The sequence below is a fragment of the Nicotiana tabacum genome, chromosome 5 (assembly GCF_000715075.1).
Source record: "Nicotiana tabacum cultivar K326 chromosome 5, ASM71507v2, whole genome shotgun sequence".
Classification (NCBI taxonomy): domain Eukaryota; kingdom Viridiplantae; phylum Streptophyta; class Magnoliopsida; order Solanales; family Solanaceae; genus Nicotiana; species Nicotiana tabacum.
Window position 1 is genome coordinate 140666945 of NC_134084.1, and position 23389 is coordinate 140690333.

Below are 23389 nucleotides of genomic sequence, written 5' to 3' on the forward strand. Positions count from 1 at the left end.
GCCTTACAAAAAAATATTTTAGCATTAGTTAGTCATGTAAGAATCTTTCGAGTTAAATCTACTCAAGTCCGTACCAAAACACATGTCATTTCCAGAAGTTCAAATCAATTCATGTAATAGCATACAACTTAAAAGAATAACTCATAGATATCGAGAGTGGCCTAAAGAAATTAATTCTAAAGTTCGAATTTAACAGGGTCTGACATGGTTTTACAATACTTTTCTGTTGACTAGTATAGCAGCAAGTTTTCGACAAGATGAATAAAGAAACTTGTAAGACATTAACATGTCGAAGATCGACCGAATATTCATTTAACAACAGATGTGCTTAAGACACGGTGTCTAAGCATGAAAGGACTCGAAATCATGATATTTACTGCATATACAGTCATGATCAAACTAGAAGGAAAAAAAACATAAGCATATTTCAACTCAACTACTATTGTATAAGGCACAAAAATACTTAATGACACGTTAGAAGTTTAGATGTAATTTATAATCTAGTTGTAGCGGGTAAAAGATGAAATATTCTCACATATCTAACTATGCTTGTACTATCACAAAAATACTACGACTATCAATCGACATACTCATAGAGACACTACAACAATGACAGAAATTTCTCATAGACATGCTTTTTTGTAATAATGAAGTGAAGGTCCTAAGTCATGGTTTCTAACAATACTACTGAATATAAAATAATAACCTAAATCCATATAACATCAAGGATTAACTTAAAGACATACGAGGACCTATTTTCATGTTATCTAAACGCAATAAGAAATTTACAATATTGCAGCAATTCTAAAGGATGAACAAATTTAAATGTTCTGAAAACTAAAAAAGAAAATTACTGACCTATTTCGGGGCAGTGAACCGAGGCGATGTTGGCCTCGAATCTACTCTCCCGTTATGAAAAGATTCAAACCTTGATCGGAATGAGTTCCAAAATCTCTGTCACGGCTAATGTTCACCGAGACGGAAAAGAAAAGTTTTGAGACTATGTCAGATGTGAAAGTGATGAAATAGTGTTCAAGAGGTGGCTGATTCTTGTGTCTAGTGTAGGTGACTCCCGAAACTTGGTCTTTGACAGAAAGTAAAAGAGAGTATCTATAGAAGAAAATTAGGGTTCGGAGAGATGATTTTTGGGCGGGATCTCTTGAGCAGAAATTTGAAATCAAGGGTTTGAATTTCAGTCAAAACAACCGTTTGAATCCGATCGTTGCAATTCAGACGAGCCTCATGTGATTCTTCAGATCTTTTATGATTTTGGGAAGAAAACAAATTTGACTTCGATGAGAGAGGTAAAAATGTTTGCCATCAGAGAAAAGAGTAAGCTTTTATCCCAAAAAGGAGGAACAAAGTGTCAGCCATGGTTGTGGCAGTCCAAGCTTTCGTTAAAATTGGAAAGGGGCACGTGATCGTCGCTGAAGAGAGAGGGGATGAAGCCAGGCGTCACCCTAGCTGATTAGGGATTTTTGTTATGATGTACTTAGGCTGGTTGGGCCATGCCTTGGGCTGAATCTGAAGACTATTTGGGTTAAGAGGGAATAATATTGCTGAGGAAAATTTGGGCCTTGTTTAGGCCGAATTTATGGCCCTTTCTTTCTTCAAATCAATTTTTCTTTGGGTTTCTAATTAACTTCTTTTAGTTATATATTAAGTAGATATTAAAAAATATATTTAAAATGCAGTAGTAGTAGCAATACTAAGGATGATAATAATAAATTGATAACAATAGTAGTACTAATAGTAGTAGTAGTAGTAAAATCATAATAATAATAATAACAATATATAGTGAATGAAAATAAGCATTGAAAAATAAAGAATTTGATGTATTAATAACTTAGCAGCTCAAGAAATTAAGTGGAAGAAAGGAGGGACAAAATTGGATGTCAACACTTCCCTTACACTTTGTTACTACGCATTTTGTTTCTTCGATCCTGGATCATAAAGCCCACGGGCTACCCCTACTCGGGGACTATCAAGACCACGGACTACCTCTACTCGGGGACTATTTCCCGATGAAAACTCGGACGACCCGAGCTACCGAATCCTGGAGGCACCAAACCCACTAGGTGGTGCCCAAATATGAAAGGCTACGACCACCCTAAAATGGCTTAGAGACATCTCAAGTCTTTAACCAGAAAGTAAGGCCCTTACGAAAAATCAAAAACTACTAAAAGGTTACCCTCAACAAAAATATCGTCTAAAAATACCTAAGCATCTTAAAAACCTTCGGTTTTACCAAGGGTTCGAAGCCACAAGTAAACCAAAGTTGCATCGAAGTCGAGCTCCGTTCGGACCTCAGAAAAATGGATGCTCCACAATTATATATGATTTTATGCTAAGGCATTAAAAACATTACCCAAATAGAAAATTACAAGTAGATGCTGGAAAATTAAAGACACGGTATTGCCAGAAAGGGAAATTTTTTCTATAGTCCAAAATATATTTACAAAGTCACCATAGAACAGCCTTAAAATAAATAAAAAATATAGATAAGGAAAAACTGCAAAAATACTAAAGCATTTACACCTGGTCTTCACTAGGGCCCGACTCGTCGCTAGCACCATTGGAGCCCTCGGAACCCTCAGAGACTTCGGGACCCTCAGTCTCGTAGAGCTCTTTTGCCTTGGCCTCGAGTCTCCTAGCTTCCTCAATCTCGGAATGATAAGTCAAACCCTCGAGCATGGATCTCTTTGAGGGTCTCTTTCGGGGATAGCCTCTTTATGTACTCAATCTTCCTCTTTAAGCGCGCCTCGGCTACCACCACATCGGCCATATATTAGGCTATTATTTCCTCTGAATCAGCAGAGGTTGCATCTATTTTGGACTTCAGGGCGGCATACCTTTCTCTAAGAGCATCCTGTCATGTGACGACCGAGCTCAGCTATGCCCGGAGATCATCATTTTTCCAAGACCACTTATCGGCTTTGTCCTTTGCCACCCGGAGTTGGTTCCCGAATGATGCCAGCTCCACTTTTGCATCTTCCTTCTTTAAAGCCAGCAAGTCCATCTTGTCCTTCCATATTTTGATCGTGGCCTTGACCTTATCCATCTCAGCTCGAAGCTAGTTGACTAGGTCTATTTTCTCTTGGACCTGCAAAGTTGTGTTTTTAGTCACCACAACTGGATGCTCATTTTTAGCCTCAAAGATCTTTACCTTCTTAATCAGGTCAGTGTGTTCCCGCTTCATGGTCGAGGCCTCCTTCTAAGCTTTTTCCAGCTCAGCTTGGAGAATTATGATGTCTTTGAGGGCCTCGTTCTGCTACTCACTAAGAGCCCTATACATGTCCTTCTTTAGGACATAATCATTGATCTCAAACTCGAGTTGGCTTACCCGGACATCAAGAACCAAAGTGAGATTCACAAAATGGTAGAAAGGACTGACGACTTACCCGGTTCAGCGACTGTTGCGCCTCGTTGAAGAGGCTCGACATACCCACTTCATTCAGCTTTGCTTGATCCTCTTCGGCCACTAGGCATCGAAGGTATCTAGCTACGCCCACCGGAGCAAACACGACCCGGGCATCCTCCGGGATTATAAGAATGACCATTCTCTTACGCTCAGGTTCCATTCTCGGAGTATGAAATTGCTTTACTAGTTTTGGGCTCGAACTCAGCCTGCCTTCTCTCAATGGCACATCCTTCTTCGGGACCTCCGGGTGACCAAGCCCGAAAATATCCTCCAATGCGTCCATATCCATGATCGTCAAAGAACGTGTTAAGGGCGTCGTCTGGTCCCTATGCCACCTAGATTGACATATATTGCCCCCTTTGGACTCTTCGAGTATGGAATCGGTATAGGAGGGTATATCCACGATGTCAATGACACCGTCTACCTCTTTCGGGACAGGATCAGCTTCCAGGGGGCCGCAACCTCCGTCTCTCCCTCTGGTTCCCGAGCTAGAGGGGGATAGACCTCATGGTCCTCTTTCTCGGTCATCGCTTAATCCCCCTCGCTAAGGATCAATCCATGAGTATAAAAAATGTCATCATCCTCGGGCTTGTCCCTGAGCCGGTAGAGGGAATCAGGGTCCGACACCCTGTACTTGGTGCTCATTTTGGGCTTCCAGACCTGGATGGTCACCTTCTTCTTCTTTGCTTCGACGTCTGGGGAACCTATGGACTTTCTTTTCTTCTTCTTCTTCTTCTTCTTCTTCTTCGCCTTTTTCGTGGCTGCGCCGAAATGGAGGGTCCGGCCAGTAAGGACGGATCTTCGTTCTCATCTAACTGCCTAAGTATGTTAGTCTTAGGAAAACCTGTAGGCAAGGAGAAAGAGTTAACACTATGTAAGCTAAATGCATGGAAGTAATTATTCAGGAAAGAACCTCACCATAGGATCGGGCCTCCTATTTTCCCTTCAAGAGTTTGCACCATATGCACTCGGAGTACGGTATTTGTTTGTAGATCCCCTTGATCCACTCCTTGAAATAGAGAAATGTACTAGGAACTTAGGCAATAGTTGCACGACAACAAACACAAACAATGAGAGAAAGAATAAAAGGAGATGAATACTCAAGAAAGACAATACTTATGGGATGCATTCCACTCCTCGGGGAACGACAAGAACTCGGAAGGGATAAGGTCTTCAGTTTTCACCCGAACGAACCTCCCCTGCCATCCTCGATCTCGATCCTTATTGATGCTCGAGAATGGAGCCTTGCTTGCCCAGCGGACGAGTTTGATCAGCCCCCCTCGGAAGATTTGGGGACTGTATAAGAAGAGTAGATGGTCGAGGGTGAACCGAAGGGCATAGGTATTATTCACGAAATAGCGTAAGAGGATCACGATCCTCCGAAATAACTGGTGAATTTTCCCAAGGCACACCTCGTACTTTTGCAGAAAGCAAGAACTATAGGGTCTATCGGGGCGAGCGTGAAGGAGTAAGTGTAAACACTTAAATACCCCCTCACATGAGTAGTGATGTCGTCATTGGGCCTGGGGACGGCCATATCCTTACCCTCCTATTTACAGTCCGCTTGGACTATGGGTAGGGTTTCTTCAGTAATAGAGCATATGTATCTCCATGCTCCCTCACCTAGGTCCTGTTAACTAGAGGCCTTCTCGACATTGAAGTCGTTCCTGATAGAGCCCCCAAATATGAAGCTCTTCATGGGGGTCTCCTGAGCCACTTCGAGAATGGCTACCTCGGCATTTGTGGCCGGGTGGAAAGATAAAGGAGCGGCCTGTTGAGGCACTGACTTGGAGGTTTCTACCATTGTAATCTGGGAAATATGAAGGTTTGAAGAAAAATATAAAGATTTGAAGATGGTATGAAGGCCTGGGTTGAAGGTTCAAAGAAAATGTATGAAGATTGAAGATGAAGATATGAAGGTTCAAAGAGCAATGTATGAAGATTTGGAGAAGTGAAAAGCAGTTAGAAAGTTCGAGGGTAAAATCTAGAAGTGTGCATTTGGGGTGCCTAAGGTGAAATATCTTGGTCATTTTATCAATGCTCAAAGAGTATCTACAAACCCCAAAAAGATTGCTAATGTACAACAATGGTCTGTCCCTAGTAACATCAAGCAGTTAAGAGGGTTCTTAGGTCTTGCAGGATATTACAGAAGATTTATTAAGGGGTTTGGATCAGTATGTAAGCCATTACATGAACTACTTAAGAACGATGGGTTCATATGGACAGCAGATTCTACAACAGCCTTTGAAAAGCTTAAACAAGTTTTAATATCTGCACATGTCTTAGCAATGCCCGATTATTCTAAGCCATTTGTGGTAGAGACGGAATATTAGTGGATGAGGTATTGGAGATGTCTTGATGCAGCAAGGGCATCCAATAGCATATATCAGCAGATCATTAGCACCTAGACATCAATCTATGTCTGTTTATGATAGGGAGCTTTTCACACTCATTCTTGTAGTCACTAAATGGTCAAACTACTTATTGGAAAGGTTGTTCATTGCCAGAACTGATCAAAAATCCTTGAAGCATTTACTAGACCAGTATATACATATGATTTCTATGTGGCTGGTATCTCCAAACTTATGGATTTTAACTTCTCTATTGAATACAAGAAAGGGATGGAAAACAAAGTTGTTGATGCTTTGTCTAGGCATCCAGATGCTGAATTGCTGGCTATCTCCATATTAACACCAAACGACTCTTTATTTGAGCAAATTAAACACACTTGGTGTACTGATGTAGCCCTTAAGGAGATCATTGATAAGTTACAAGTGCAGCCATTCAAATCATTTACTTGGAGTAATAACCAGTTGCGATGGAAGGGTTGATTGGTAGTAAGTGATGATCCACAGCTAAAGAAGACTACTATTACATTGTGGCATGCTTCAACTCAGAGAGGTCACTCTGATATGGATGTAGCTATTAAGAGACTTCAATCTTTATTCTATTGGAAGACTCTTATTCAAGATACTAGGGACTTCATCAATGGATGTGATGTTTGCCAAAGACATAAATATGATGCAGTTGCTTATCCTAGTTTATTACACCAATTACCAATACCAGATGGGGTTTGGACTAATATTTCCTTAGATTTCCTTGAAGGTTTACCTGCATCTAAGGGCAAAGATGTGATATTAGTAGTGGTGGACGTGCTGAGCAAGTATAGTCACTTTATGAGTCTGTCCCATCCTTATACTGCTCAGTCTGTGGCTCAGAATTTCATAGATAATATCTTCAAGCTCCATGGTATGCCAGTATCCATAACTAGTGATAGAGATCCAATTTTGGCAGGAGTTGTTCACATTACAAAGGGTTTAGTTGAAAAGGTCCACAGCCTACCATTCACAAACAGATGGTAAGACTAAGGTCTTAAATAGAATTTTGGAGACTTATTTGAGATGTTTTTGTTCAGATAAGCCTAAGGAATGGTCTTCCTACTTACCTCTTGCTGAGTGGTGGTATAACTCCGCTTATTACTCTACCATTAAGTGCACCCCATATGAGGTCTTGTATGGTCAAAAACCACCAATACATCTTCCTTACCTGGTAGGTGAAGCTGTTAATGAGATGGTGGATAGAACTTTAGCTGCTCGAGAAGCTATCATTCAGCTTCTAAAGTTTCACATCCCAAGAGCTCGGCAAAGAATGAGAGACCTAGCTAACAAACATAGGTCTGACAGAAGTTTTGCAGTATGAGATTGGGTGTATCTGAAGTTACAACCTTATACGCAAGTATCTGTAGCCACCAGACTATTCAACAAACTAGCAGCCAATTCCTTATCCTATTGTTGCTAAGGTTGGTGCAGTTGCCTACATCTTGTTGCTACCTGCAGATGTCTTAATTCATCCCACATACCATGTTTCTCAATTTAAACAATGTATGAAAGTTCTAGATGCCATTAACCCCCCCCCCCCCCTCTTCCACTTATCTAGCCCTTATTGTCCTATACCTAAAGCTATACTGAGAAGGAGATTAGTTAAACGAGGCAACAAAGTTGTATGTCAGGTTCTTGTGAAATGGACTGGAATTGATGATTCTCAGGCCACTTGGGAGTATTATTCTGATTTGCAACATAAATTTCCTTCATTCCACCCTTGAGGTCAAAGGTGTTCTTTAGTGAGGGGTATTGATGCAAGAACGAGAAGATGCAGAATTAGCGATTGGCGTGGCATGTTAGTTAGGAAATGTTAGAGTTAGTTATAATTGTCAACAACTGTCATTGTGAAGGGATCGAGTGAGTTGTTTGTGTGAGTTATTTTAGTTTTATAAATACATTGTAATCAAGCTAATAACATTCATTCAGAAATAAGATCTCATTCTATTTCTCCTCTATTCTTCTTCTTAGCTAAAATCTCGGAAGTTTCCTATTTAGCTGCCATTGTTCTTCGAGCTAAGCTCCTAGTTTAATCTTCTCATTTTTAGTTCTTCGTTGCATCAAAGGGATTGCCTTTAAATTGATTGATGAACCCTTAACCACATAGTCTCTGGAAACAGTCACACAAAGTGCAAGTGGTTTTAATTTGGTTGGCAATCATATGATGTTGTAGGATAGGTGTGAGAGTTAGAAAATATCTAATTGTCGAAAATCGTATTTTGCCTTAACAGACAAATTATGGAGTAAAGGGATGAAACCTCGTCCAAATGAAACTGACTTCAAATGCAAAGAGAATGTATATTGAAGATTAGATAAGATTCATATAACCAACCTAAGAGGTATAGTTGTTATTAATGTTGCTGTAAAGTACAAGGAGTTTTATTTCTAGTCCATTATTATGCAAACCAAATACTAGTTCCTAGACAGGCTTGTAGCGAAAAACCCAAATCCATTGAAGCTTTTCGGCTGAGCCCAAAAATATGGGAGAATGACACAGTTACACACAAAAACAAAACTATTTACCTTTGCCTGTCCATTTGTTTTTCTAACCATAAAGTAATTACATTTCCCACCCATAGTAGTTTTTGTGGGGAGTTTTTTCTTTATTCTCCAATTCTTTTTTATTTCTATGCTTTTTTCCTTTTTGTTTCTTTTCTCCTTTTCTTTTCTCTCGTTTTCTTCTTATTTTTTTTTCTTTTTCCCTTTTCTAATTTCATATAATTTCTTTTTTTTTATATTCTTTTTCTCTTCATAATCTAATTTCATTTACTGTTTTCACTATTTTTTATTATTCTTTTTTTTATACTATTACAAAAGAAAAATCAAATTGTGCACCAATTAATTGTAACTAATGCAATCAAAAAATATTAACTAACATATGATACCAGTATAGTATATAGTTATACCAATAGGTATATAATTGTACGCAAAGAGTTAAAAAAAATTCTTCTTTTGAGTTTCAAAATAACCACAAACTCAACAAACCCAACTTATGAGTTTCAAAGCTTCAAGGTCCTCCAATGGTAGGTTAATATTTTGTAGAAGTCATAAGTCTTGGAATTCAAGTCATAGAATAAATCAAAATGAAAAAAAGACTTGAATTTTCACTTTGCCCCTCATGTTGGGTAAAAACTTAAAGCAAACTAAAAGGGAAAAGGCAAGTGAATTTACGGGTAATAAGTATACTATTATGGTATATTGTACACTATTACAGCATATTGTTACAGTATATTGCATATTATTATAGTATACTATAACAATATGTTGTATACTATAATAGTATACTGTTGCAGTATAACTATATATTCATATAGTATATTGTATACTGTAGCGGTATATTGTTTGGTAACTGTGTTCTTCTTCGATTATTATAATATACCATTGCAGTATATTGTAAACTATAATATTATACAGTTGCATTATTGCTATATACTTCTACATCATATTGTATACCGTAGCAGTAAGGTAGTTGTGTTCTTCTTCGATTTTCAGCTAAAATTTTCGATCTCAATCACCTCAAATCAACTTCAAATGCTATCAAATTTTAGTATGAACTTCCAGAAGGTATTATAAGCAATATTTAACAGCACCCACTTTGAACCAAACAAGAAATCTTCAAAATAAAATTTTTAAAATCAAGAGCTTCAAGCCCAACAATGGTGAATATTCAAATACACATAAAAATTCAGATCCGGAAAGCTTACTTGAAGGTACTATAATCAATATTTTATAACACCCACATTTAACCAAACAATAAACCTTCAAAATAAAATTTTAAATATAGGAGCTTCAAGCTCATCAATGGTGGATCTTCATACACACACACAAATCAAAGCTGGAAAACTTAATATATAACTGCAACAATACATGAGTTCAGAAATACAAATAACTCGCAATTGATGTTGCAACTAGAGTTGTTAGTTCTTTGGAAGGTGCAGGTGTGTTTGCTGTTGAGTTGTTTTTGACAGTGGACGGTCAGGTTATTAGTGCGAATAGAATAAAGGCCGGTTAAATAGTTTGGGCCGCATGGGTAGGAGAAGTAAATAATTTGAGTCTGGTTATTAAAGGGTAAATAGTTTGGAATTAATGGGTATAAAGTGAGATTTTTCCCAAAAATATGCCTTTGCTACTTGTTTTGGCATGGTATAACAACAAACCCATATAATTGGCAGAAAATAGCCCTAGTTATAGATATTAACATCAAATAGCCAATAAATGTATATCACAATAATAATATGTATATCACAACTTTTTTTTCTTTGTCTATATCAACATGTATATTAAAATTTTATTTTCATTCTTTGTATATAAATAACACTATTCATTGTATATAAATAATATAAAATTATATATATAGTTATTGCTGCCTTTATATTAATGTATATCACAATACAAATATTGTATTATTTGTATATCACAGTGTATTGCACATCACACTGTGTATATCAAAATAGACATCATAAATTTATTTTTCTTCTTTATGTATATCAAAAATTAATTTTCTTTGCATACCAAAATATTATTTACTCCCACAATTATATTTATTTTTTTATATTTTAGAACTTGCTTAAACATGCTATATCAAAAATTATTTTCCTTTTTATCAATAATTAATAATTATATTATTTGTATATCACAGTGTATAACATAATAATAGTGTGTATATCAAAACAATTTATTAAAATTTTATTTTCCTTCTTTGTATAACACATTTCATATTGAAAACTCAAGTTCAAAATGATTCCACATGTGTATCCCCTATTGTAACCCCTGTATATCTCCATGTACATCAGTGATATCTCATATATATTATGTGTATCTATGTATATCCATAAAAATTTGTGTTATATATACGATATACAATGTGATACACATGGGCGTCCATAAAATAAATTTTGTTGTATACACGATATACAAAGTGATATACACAAACATCCTTAAAAACTTGTGTATGATATACACTGATGTACACGATATACAACGTGATATACACATGTCGTAGTTAGATTTTTAAGTCTGATTTTTTACCTAAAACCAGTCTAAATCACTTCTAATCTTGCTTAAATTTTGTATATAGACTCGTTTAGGTATTTTCAACCAATTTCAATCACACCCACTCATTCAATCCAACCAAGAAAAGAAGAGAGAAGAAAATAAAGTTAAAATATATATTTTTATCTCTTAGTTTTGGCTAATCTTGCTCAAATTTTGTATATAGCGTCGTTTAGGTATTTTCAACCAATTTCAATCACACCCACTCATTCAATCCAACCAAAAAAAAAAAAAAAAAAAGAGAGAGAAAAAAAATAAAGTTGAAATATATTTTTTTTCTCTTAGTTTTTACTTCTGATTTTCTGTGATGTGAGATGAACCTTACCTTTTTATCCCACTGTTTTTTTTGCATAATTTGCAAGAATTTTTGCTAAACTATGAGAGCAAAAGAGAAGAGATAGAATGAGAAATACAAGGAGAGAAAGGGGGAGGGAAGCCGAAGCCAAAATAAGCGTGTAGTTTTTTTTAGAGAGAATATAGAAAAGAGTAATTTTTTTAAGATTTGGCTACATAATGCCAATTGTTTAGGGTTATCTTTGCCAAACTTAATATAAGGCTAAAAAATGCCAATTTTTGTTATGTGTTGTTATAGGATGCCAATTTTTCTTTTTCCTTTGCCAAAATATTTTGAAGAATTAACCCAAATAACATTTCATCTAATCTCTTAAATTAAAAATAGCCGATGAAAGTATAATATATGTATAATTTGTGTATTATATATGTATAATCAATATATAATCTATGTATATGGTTAGAAAAAGTAAATAATGAATATGACCTGCTATTTGTATAAAGATCTCAAATATTTTCAAGAAAATTACATTGATAGCTCTTAAAAATAATAGTCAGCAAAGTATATACTTTTGTATATATTTTATCAGCAAATACCCGGATAATGAATACTAGGGTTGGCTTCAGTTAATGGGTCAAAATTTAACCTGGATTTGGTTTCTGGACAAAAGTGTCACGTGGCCCAGTAAAAGATGCCAACGCATTAATTTAAAAGCCCACTTGGTAGGCCATTAAAGGTAGGGATGGGCATAATTTGGTAAATACTGAATTACTGTATCGAAATCGAAAATTTTGGTATTTGGTATACGGTATTTTTGTATTTGGTATGGTATTTGGTTTAAGTTTTTTTTAAAAATTGGTATTAGGTATGGTATTTGGTATTTTAAGATAAAATACCGAAATACCAATACTGTACCGAAATATATATTATATTATACAAAACACATATTATCAATTATAACATAAATATAAAAAATATAAAATTTTACTTTCCTTTATTCTCAAAGTTCATCAATTAACTCTAAACAAGTAACAAGACATTTCTAATGATCAAATATTCTTTTATGTACAATTTTCTCTATTTGGGTCGATATTTGCTAGTTTTAGACTAAATTTTTATTAACAAACATTTTCAGTTTTGTATTTTTGAGTACTTTAATTAAGAATATTAGAGCGTATGGCTCTATGCACTAGTTAGTATTCAAACCGAATAAACCGAAACCGAAAGGAGAAAAACCGAACCATACCAAATTTAATTAGGTACGGTATTGGTATAGGATTTTAAGAAACTGAATACCCAAAATACGAATCGAAATGTCTAAATACCGTACTGTACCGACCGACAAACACCCCTAATTAAATATATATTTTATTAAGGTAAAATACATAAATAGCCCCTTTAAGTTATCCCCAACGATTATTTGAACACTTAAACTAACCTACTTACCATTTAAACAATTTTATTTAATAGAAGTGTGTGCCATTAAACACCTTGTGCTCACATGGAAAATTAATTGTGCCGCACTAAACATTAAGTAATGTTGTTTTCCTTTATTTTCAGCTCAAATTATTTTTATGTGTGGCCCGCACCACATTTTCCTTTTTTTCCTCCAAAATATTTTCACCGTCTCCCCCAAAAAATTCATCTCCACCAACCAACCTTCCTTCACCCTAACACCAGCGGCTCCTACTCATTTTAGGGCTACCGTCTGCCATAAATCCACCACAAAATAAGGAAACAAGCCAACAATCTCAACTATTTAGCGAAACCCAAGGTTGACCAGCAATAACAAGCATAAAAACAAGAGATTTGACCCAAGAAGGGCCACGAATTTGCAAATTCTCATCTCCGGCGAAGCACTTGATTACTGCAACCATTTTTACCTCATTGTCGTTATCGTCTAGGAGCTATTTTTCAAGTTCTCGAAGCTGATTCATCATATTTTTCTCCGATTTCTAGGCAAAATTGTCTATCCGATAACAGATCTATTTATGATCCAGAGTTAGAGTTAAAACCTATGTGGGATTATTCTTTAAGAAGTCTCCTGATAATTTCAAGACTTTATATTAGGGATATAAAAGTGGAGTGTTGTTTGGAACATGTAGAAGAAAAGAAATTAAAGAGAGAATAAATGGGGAAAGATTATTGGGACCGAAGAAATGGGTGGGAAAGACAGTGGACACATCTTTTCCATAGAAGACGACAAGCTTTTAGTGGAAGAACTGAAAAATTATGTTTTAGTCTTTTTTACTATTTCTTAATTACATGTGAAATTATTTTTATTTAAAATTACATGTGTTCTTACTTAATTGGTCTGTGGTCTGCTTGACTTAAGTGTCCAACAAATACACTTCTGTCAAATAAAAGTGTTTAAATGATAGTTTGAGTGGTCAAATGATCGTTGGAGACAACTTGAGCTATTTATGTATTTCGCCTTTTATTAATAAAAATAACATACTTTTGAACTAATAGATGTACGAAAAGTAAATGTAAACCTTTTACCAAACAACATGTGTAGTTTTGATCCTTTTCCGTTCATAAAATTATATTAAGAATGAATCTAAGTAGCCGTCACCCAATCGTTTAATTTAAAAATGGCCGATAGGTGTATTTTTCAGAAGTAATCGAAGAATTTCTTGGGCAATTTATATATAATATATGTATAATCAATGCATAATCTATGTATACGGACTTAAAAAAATAATGAATCCTGCCGGCTATTTGTGTAAAAATCCGGAATTATATTTGGCTGATGGGCTAAATGGGTAAGTTGCCCAAAATTTTCCAAGACTTTGAGATTGTGCAATTGACCTTTCTCACTTTCTCTTCTTCATCTCCTCCTTGACACCATGAACACCTTAAACCCTTTCGCTGCAAAAAGGAACAATTTTCACAACCAATTCATCCCTTCATTCGATCAACATTGCTCTGTCTTAACTAAACAACCCCTTAATAATTCTCTTTACTTTAGAACCCAATTACCACTATCTTTATCCTCCTCTTACTTACCCATCAAATCCTCCTCCTCAATTCCTAAAACCCCTAATTCACAACCCTTCAAATCATTAACCCCACTCTCTTTCCTTAAACCCACACTAATCTCCACCATTACCGCCACTGCACTTTTCCTCACAGGATTCTATCTCAACCCTAAGCCAGCCATTTCTACCCCTCTTTCTCCCCCGCCCACCGTTGACACAACAACTGTAAATGAAGAAAATGCCCTTAAAGAGGAGCTTGTCTCTAACCCCAATGATGTTGATACAACTGCAAATGAACCAGTCTCAGAAGATAATACCGAAAATGCCCTCGTAGACGAGCTCCTCTCTAACCCCAATGATGTTGAAATCTTGAGAAATTTGTTAGAAAATCACATTAAGAATAGAGAATTAGTGGATGCGCTTAGCATATTAAACAAGTTAATCGAGCTCGAGCCGAATGAGACTGAATGGTGTTTTTTGAAATCTCATTTGTATGTTCATAATGGGGAGCTTGAATTAGCCAAACTAGGATTTAGAGAAGTAATATCGAAGGATCCTTATCACGTCGAGGCTTATCGCGGGCTTGTTGTGGTGGCAGGATCAGAAGACGATTCGTTAGAGGAAATGAAGGAAATAGAAAAAAAAGTTGAGGAGGGAATTAAAATGTGTGAGGAGGAGAATATAAAGGATGAAATGAGGGATTTTAAGCTCTTGCTTGCGCAAATATGGGTTATTGAAGGTAAATATGATGAGGCGTTGAAGGTTTATCATGAGTTAGTGGCTGAGGAGCCGAGTGATTTTAGGCCTTACTTGTGTCAAGGCATGATATATACAATGTTGAAGAAGAACGACAAGGCTGAGAAGTATTTTGAGAAGTATCGGGGACTGGTACCGCGTGCGAATCCTAATGCTAGGTTTGAATTTATGATGGCGACTTGATGGCACTAAAGGTTTTTGCAGAGAAGGCGGAGGATTATATGATTGAGGTATTGTAGAAATCGAGTTGCATTATGTGTTTGGAGTTTGTTTATATTTTTCTTATTAGATGTTTAGTGAAGGTAGGCTTTTATATTTAGTTTTTGCAATAAGGTAGGAATTCAAACATCAAACAAAAATCTTTATAATTTAGTGGAATAGAGCTCAAAACATCGTTAGTGTAGATTCATATAGCCGATCCCTGCTTGTTTGGAACTGAGGCGCAGCTGATGTTTGTTAGTGAATGGAACTTGAAGCTATTTAAATTCGGATGATATTTTGAATGACATGATAAACTATATTGAATTTTATCAAGAATGTGAAACAGATTGATACTTTGTGATATTATCTTTTTCTAATGCAATCATTCCTGTGCAATATGCTCCAAGTCCTATATGTTGTGAGTTGTTACTTCTGAGGCTGAAGACACAAGATTTCATGGGAAAAGTTAGCTGCTACAGATATACAACAACAACAACAACAACAACCCAGTGCTACAGATATGTGGGAGAGTTAGTGATTACTCTGCTTCATTTAAACAAGTCTAACTGTTGGTGCAATAGATCCTTGTGGTCCGGCGCATAGCGGAAGCTTAGTGCACCGGGCTAATTGTTGGTGCTAGCTTGAGTTATGTTATTCATACCATACTACACTTGCAATCCAAGAACTAAGAGGGAAATCTGAGTTCATTAGAGATAACATGACCCCAGTTTCTTAAAAATGCGGAACTCTTGTTATTTCTGAAATTATCCTAAATGGGTAGTGTTTGTTCAGATTAAATGGAGATTAAGCTCACACAGACAGACAAATTAAACCTGTATGTTCTTTGTTGTTTTGCAGAGTGAACTCAAGAGACTTCGTCCTAAAAAAGTAGTCTTTGTTATTTAGTTGTTCTGTTTTTCATTTTTTCTTTATCCTTCCGATGGTGCATTTGGTGGGAGGTTGGATGGACTAGATCCTTATATAATAATGTAGGAGATTTGCATGATTACAAGATTGGTAAACATAACTTGAGCATCAGGCTACAACATTTCATGTTCCATATAGTTGCTTATCTAGTTTGTGGAATACAAGTTAGAAGTTCATTAGTACATATTATGTTGATCTTCTCCTACATGGGGTTTTCTGTGAATAGCTATGTTGCTCGGACTCTCAAAACATGCCGTCGGGTGCATGTCGGATCCTCCAAAAGTAGTGTATTTTTTAAGAATCCGATACGGGTGCGGCAACTTTTTGGAGATTTCTCGCAACTGAATAGCCCTCTAGAAATTCATTTCTCTTTGCCTCCTGGGCTTTGGTCTAATGGGAAGAGCGCAACAAGTGATGTATGGGTTAGGCGCACGTCACGGTTTCGGATCTCACCATAAACAAAAAACTTGTATTTAAGTGGAGAAGAGTTGAGGTGCTCATTATTCACTGATTTTCAAACTGTGTGCCATTGACCATTGGGGATATCTCAGTTATGAGAAGAAAGAAAAAGTTAATGAGTCCAAAGATGCTCTTTTCTCTTCATGTCTTGAAGTTTTCTGTTTATACTGAATCTACTAGTGGAAAGAAAATCTTAGTAATAACACAAAACCTCAGCATTTTCTTTTAAACCATTTTCAATGAATTGGAAAATCTCTTGATTCAAGTGTCATGACTCATGTGATATGCTTTATACGAAGTTGTATGACAACAATATATGCATCCTTTTCATTGGAAAGTTTTCAATATACAGGCTATAGTGTAAATAATTCTACATATTTCTAATCAACAGTAGAATGGCGCTGCACTGACATTAGCCTAGTCTTCATATTACTCACATACCTAAATAGGTGGTTTTTTTTTTTCCTTGGGTTTATGAGATTCATCAAAATAGAACCTTTGGAGAAATGTTTGGAGATTTGACTATGTATGTATGGATTAATTGGCACAGAGGAAGGGAGCTTGCTAACTAATACTCCATCGGTTTCATTTATCATCCTGTTCGACAATTTATGGTCTTTATCCGAGAATAGAAGTGGTCTTTGGCGATTTTTTATGTGAATTTGGTGGGTTGTCCCCCCTTCCTATGGGTTCCCCACCAACCTAGTGACACTAACCACGCCCCTTCTCTTTCTCCGACCCCATGATCCCTTTATTTGTCTTTCATCCCCCCTGATAAGTAAGACCCCGCTCTTTCTAATTCAAAAAAAAAGAGGGGCGAAGTGCCCGTTTGAAGTGGCGAAGACCTATGTTACAGTAAGAAAAAAAAAGTACGTTGAGGTTACAAAGTCACTTATTTGAACTAGAAAACTATAAAGAAATGGAAGCTAATGTTACGAAGTAAGGTTAGTTGGTTAAGGACTATGAAAGCTTCTCATTTTCAGGTAAAATGGGAAGTTTAAGTTAAATTATTTTCAAATTTAAAAACGAGTTATTCTTTTTGGAACATATTAAAAAAGTAAGATCACATAAACTGAAACGAAGTGAGTAACAAATGAAATTGTAAACTTGGCTCCACCCTCTCACCTTCCCCATTGCTCAGAGTAAAACGAAAGAGAATGAATATGAAAGAGGAAGCTTCCTTGAAAATTATTACCAGATTCCTTTTCCTTTCCGGGCAGCTGAGGATACAATCTTTCAGCTTTATCTGCAGCAAGAAAAAATTGGAATAATGCTAAATTTACCGAAAAGAATTACTTATAATACCTGGTACGTTTGCACAAGAATATAAATGTAATTATATTGCATCTCTTGCATATAAAACTTTGGTTATATGATATGTATTCTCACTTTAGTCTGCTCGTTTTGGTTACAAGTTTTTTTTTTCGACGAGTTTATCCTGTGACATGTGGTAAAGTAAGTAGGCAGCAAAAAAATTTCCATGAAAATCAAAAAGTTCACCAGCACCACACCACAATGTAAAATCCAGCAGGAAGATGATAAAAAAAGATCCCAGGCTATAATTTCCTTAATCTAAAGCACATAAACTTCAAAATTTACATAAGGTGAATAGTTGTTGGATTTGGAGAAACATTATCTATGTTGTCATGAGAAAGTACCAACTGCTGCTTGACATCTTTCATGAACTCAGAATTACTTAAATTAACTTTGGCTGAAGAAGGGACTGAAGATGCTAGCGTTGGTGTCATAAGCTGTGCATTCTTCACCTTTGAAATGCTTGCAAGAACCCCTAATGGTGTCACATCCCCGATAACCGTTACCTTCTTATCAGCAAAATCTATGTTGAAAGATGTCACGCCTGCACGGTGCAAAAGATATTCGCACAATCAGATTGTTTATAAGGTAACTACAGGTAAAAGAACTATAGGTTACATGTCGCGCTAACACTGAGTTTGACATGCGCTATTGAAATCATTAGTTCTTTAACATGTCGTGATGGTGGTAGTGGTGGTGGAAGGGAGGAGGTTTTAGTGGTGGAGAAGAAGTGGAGGGGATGGGGTAAAATGGGCTGGGGGCGGTGACGTATCATGACATCTGGTGTCCATCTCACCAAAATATCAGTGCCATGCAAAATTGGGTGTCCATCTTGAACAATCCTAACAGAGGAGAGGTATATCTGAACCATTTGGGTAATGACGGGGGTACTTTTGTGTGGATAGTATAACGAAAGGTAAATTGATCCTTTTTGCAAAGTAGATGAGCAAATTTGATCATTTTCCTAAATTTATACTGACAGTGTATACACTCAAACCTCTCTATAATAACCTCATTTGTTCCGGATATTTTTGGATGTTATAACAAATTGTTGTTATAGAGAACATATATTATAACATAATACGAAATTGGTTCCGGAAAAATCTTGGCTTTTATAGTGAATTACTATTATATAAGGATGATGTTATAGAGAGGTGTGACCGTATAAGTTAAGAAAACGAACGCATCGAGAAAATGTCAAAAAGGGGGCATGTCAATGGTCCCCAACAAATTGTACAAGGAGAAAAAAGTTATCACAGAGTGTAGAGCCACACACCTTGCATTCTGGATATATGTTTCCTCATCTTCCTTTCACATCCTTTACAGTGCAGTGAAACTCTAAGAACAACCACCTGCAACAAATATTCATTACTCTGTCATATATTGTCTCTTTTGTCCTTTTTTGGACCACTTTCTACAAATAATCCTCCTACTTTCTGATGCTAACAAACAAGAGAAATGTTTTCTGTATCTTTCTGAAAAGGAAATCAAGATACTATCAAATTAGATTAATGCTAGACAGACCTTTTTCTTTTGATCTAGTATTATAGTTGAAAGGTCTTGTAGAAGCCAAGAAAGTACTATCTAGGCCGCCATGAAACCCTTACTTTTTGCAGCGACTAAAGGGATAGCTATGTAAAATTGTCTTCGAGAACGGGATCTTTACACAAATAATCAGTCAGATTCACTGTTTACTTTTCCTAGCCGGCATACATATATTACATACTTATATATTATACACTGAGTATATACAATTATATACATATTATACATGGATTATACATCGGTCGCTATTGCTAGTTTAAACAGTTAGGTGGGCGGTTATTTAGGTTAATTCTTCGAAAACACTTTATGATTTGAAAGGAGAAGAGCAAGAAAAAACCTGATTAGCAGGTGGTGGTTTTGTAGGACAAGATTCATCTGTTTCTGTTTTCACAGCTTCCACAGAATTACTAGGAACCAACTTGAGAATAGGATCAAAATCTGATAAAGCATCCAACAAATTACTTTTCTGATCACCCAAAAGATACCTAGAAGAACCAGGCGGTGTTATAAATTCACCAGGTTTTGTGCATCTCCAGCTACTACTAGTTGTAGTCTTAATACTAATATTCTCATTTCCCTCAGCACTGCTCTTCCTTTTCTCATCATTATCCTTAGCTATCAATGGCTTTCTTGAGCCTTTTCTCTTGGTTTCTTTAGCTGGTTTCGAGGATGTTTTTCGGTTCTTGTTCTGAGGTTTTGGTGAAATTGGTGAGTGAGCTGAGCAAGGAGCAGAGACGGATTTAGGACCTGTTCGTCGCGAATCCCTGATTATGGGGTTGTACCTGAAGAGAAGATTAAAAATGATTACTTTGAGAGAGTATTCATGTTGTATTGGTTACTAAAATGCATTACAGTTGTTATAAGACTTCCTGAAAAACTAAGAGATAAGGACAGTCCAGTGTACAAGGCATCCCGCGTTGATGCAGGGTGCGGGAAGGGCCGCACCCCAAGGGGTTTGATCTAGACAACCTACTCTAATGCAAGCATTAGTGGCTGTTTCTACGGCTCGAATCCGCGACCTATAAGTTACACAGAGACAACTTTACCGTTGCTCCAAGGCTCCCCTTCGAAAAACTAAGAGTTAGAAAAAAGTCATCAATTAGTTCAAAGATATGTAATACTATCATTTTTAAAGAAATAAATGCATTAATTCCAACAGTAGTACCGGTCAATAGCGCGACTGCTGGAAATGCTGCCGCCGCCGAGTTGGATAATGGAAGAGGAAGCTGAAGAGGAAGAAGCTTCTTCCATACTAAGACATATTGCTGTTGCAGCTTGGGATGCACAGAATATATCTTTCATTTTTCAAGAAAATTATGAGTCTAGAAATGTAAGGAAATATATGGGAAGTAGTGGAATTTGAAGGCTAATTAATGGTTTAGAGAATCTGAATCGAAACTTTTGGTGAAAGCAAAAAGAGTGCAAGGAACTGTTTGAGAGAATGCTTTTATGATTGAAAGTGTTTGAGATAGAAGGAGATAAGGAGAGTGAGTTGTTTACTACGGGAAGAGGAATTGAAGGAAGTGATATTGCCTAGTGTTTTTACTTTATATGTATTTAAGTTCACATGCTAACTTATGATACCAGCCTGGAGATAGATTCTTTTTCAACTTCTGAAATTACTCTCTCGGGTAGAGGTAAGGTCTACGTACACACTACTCTTCTCAGACCTCACTAATGGAATTTTACTGGATCATTATTGCTCTTGTTGCTTCTGAAATTTACTCTTTTGCTCCATTTTAGTTACAGGTGTATCAGCAGCCGAGAGACAAAGCATCCCACGTTCATGGGGTCCACAGAAGAGTCGCACCTATCGGCGGAGCTAGAATGCCGAGAGCTAGTTCGGCCGAACTCGGTAGCTTTGGTTCGAATCCTGTATTTGTCTTAAAAAATTCATTGAATATGTATAAATTATTAATTTAGAATCCAGTAATTTAAGACGATTAAAATCTCGAACCCATAAGCTTGAAATCCTGACTCCACCACTGATCGCACCCCAAAGGGTGTGTCATGACTTCTAATAATTTTTTGAACTTCAAAAGTTAGTTAAGTATTGCGATAAGAATTTGCGTTTATTAATAAAAGGAAAAGGGTGCAAATTTCTCACCTATAGGAAATATCTAAAATTATCCTCCCTTATATTTTCGGGTATTCCTACCCTTGTTGTTAGTGAAATATTTTGTATTTTCTCTTAATCCTAATAGAGCTCCAACCTAAATCGCAGCCAAAAGTAGAGAGATGGATTCGGACTTTTCCAAAATGCTTTGACACATGGAATTCATACAAATATTTAATACCTATGTGAATGAGGAATAAGTACTTGCACAGATTAAAAATTAAAAATTAAGAAACAATATTGGTGAATTGTGATTAAATACCCATATTTAATAAGTTAAAGTTGAAGGAGTGACACTCGTGGACTGGGTTTTCTGAAAGATTCAGTGACAGTTTCCTAAGAGTGCGCTTCTGCCTCATTTATCTAAACATTTTATTTTATGTTATTAGACTTCTTTTTTGATACAATACATAAATAGTAAAAATTTATTTGCACGAGTATTTATATCAAATCATACTAATTTACAATAGTTAAGTGATAAATTAAGGGAGATAATGTGTATTATTTAAATATGATTTAGTGATAAGTACTTATTCAATGATATAAACAATCGGTGCAAATAAGTTTTTACGGCTAGAAATACTGAGTTGTAAAAAGTAAAAAAATTAAATGATACTCTAGGCATGGCCTACATAGAATGAGACACTGCAACGGCTAAATAATCTGTAGACACTCAATTTTTTTCTTCTTAGCATGCAATTCAAAGTTCAGATTTCATGTGCAGTTGTTCACTTGTTCTGATACAAAAAACAGAAACTTTTTGTTTCATTCAATTCATGGGGTTTTAACAAACTGCCAAGCTAAATAAATTTACTTCATTTATTGTTTTTTATTACTCGATATTCCAAATTCAATATACATTTTCAGACATATGAGTTACAATTTTTGTGTTATGTTCATGTGAAATTGACATTGATCCAAAAATATTTGTAAAAAAACAAAATAAAATTGTAAAAATAGACAATAACATGAAATTTTACAACATTTATTGAAAAGTTTAACTATGCAAGCTTTAAGAAAGTATTAGAACTAATTGAACCATCTTGGTTTAAACATATAGGTAGACAGTATTGTAATTAACTCAATTGTTAATTTCAGAACAATTTATTGGATTAAAATGTAAAACTTGAAAACTATTTGGTGTGGGAAGACGTTGCAACCTTAAACTGAGGGGTCTGAAGGCAGTTTAATAAAATCAGAGGAAAGTGGATTTACTGTAACATAAATGAATTAGAATTTTGAAGGATCATTGCCACAATTTTGCAATAATGATTTTCCAAGCATTTACTTCTCTGACTGCATTGCCCCTATTTCACACCATAAGTACTTCTCTTGCATATTGCAGGCCAAACTAAGGTAACTTCTATGAGTATTAGGCGGATTTAGGATTTTCATTTGATCGGTAAATCTATTAGATTTTTAATAGTGACAGAGTCAGCAATTAAATACATGAAGAAGCTACAGAAATTCAACATAGCACATAAGTATATAGTATATAATTTTTCGAAGAAGGAATGCCCCTTGATTAATGGTGGCTCCACACTGGTTCTTAGCACTAAGCTCATTGTAACCCTAAATCTTAACTGTGTAGTTAGATAAAAATTCTTTTATCTAACTACACAATTTAATTTTTCGACAATGAGGTGCCCTCTTAATTAATTATGGCTCCACACTAAACTCATTGCACTTCTCAAATTATGAGTTCAGATCTAAACTGAATCCTCCTCGAGACAAATGATTTCATTATTTGTGACACATTGAATCTGCATGAAAAACAACAAATATAAAGTTCAATCAATCGTAGCTTGCACAGGGGCAGGGCTAGGGTGACGGAAGGGGTACTTAATTCTCTTCGCCAAAAGTTTTATTGTATATATAAGATCAAATTTTTTTTATGCATGATATGTTCGTGTTTTTACTTTTTAATATTTCGAATAAAAATTCTCA

At 35.9% G+C, this 23389-nt stretch overlaps 2 protein-coding genes across 2 annotated transcripts; one reads left to right on the top strand and one right to left on the bottom strand.

Annotated features, from left to right (window-relative positions):
• Window positions 1-13907: 13907 nt before the first annotated feature.
• Window positions 13908-15444, top strand: LOC107759108 (uncharacterized). The gene is given in 2 exon segments (XM_016576983.2): window positions 13908-15042; window positions 15045-15444. Coding segments are annotated over 2 exon segments (1125 nt in total). The 5' UTR covers window positions 13908-13992; the 3' UTR covers window positions 15120-15444.
• Window positions 15445-16119: 675 nt separating this feature from the next.
• LOC107759109 (protein SODIUM POTASSIUM ROOT DEFECTIVE 2) lies at window positions 16120-20859 on the bottom strand. Its single transcript, XM_016576984.2, has 5 exons — window positions 20492-20859; window positions 19664-20108; window positions 19058-19133; window positions 18126-18325; window positions 16120-17713 (listed from the first exon to the last, which is right to left on the bottom strand). The coding sequence occupies exons 1-5, from the start codon at window positions 20626-20628 to the stop codon at window positions 17531-17533; spliced, it is 1041 nt and encodes a 346-aa protein (XP_016432470.1). The 5' UTR covers window positions 20629-20859; the 3' UTR covers window positions 16120-17530.
• Between the last annotated feature and the right edge of the window lie 2530 nt (window positions 20860-23389).

Excerpts from the sequence above, each read along its gene's own strand:
- LOC107759109 (XM_016576984.2), bottom strand. The coding sequence starts at position 20,628 with ATGAAAGATATATTCTGTGCATCCCAAGCTGCAACAGCAATATGTCTT. Across the intron at positions 19,134-19,663 it reads AACCACCACCTGCTAATCAG|GTGGTTGTTCTTAGAGTTTC; the intron begins GTTTTTTCTTGC and ends TATTTGTTGCAG. Across the intron at positions 17,714-18,125 it reads AAGATGTCAAGCAGCAGTTG|ATAAAGCTGAAAGATTGTAT; the intron begins GTACTTTCTCAT and ends TTCTTGCTGCAG.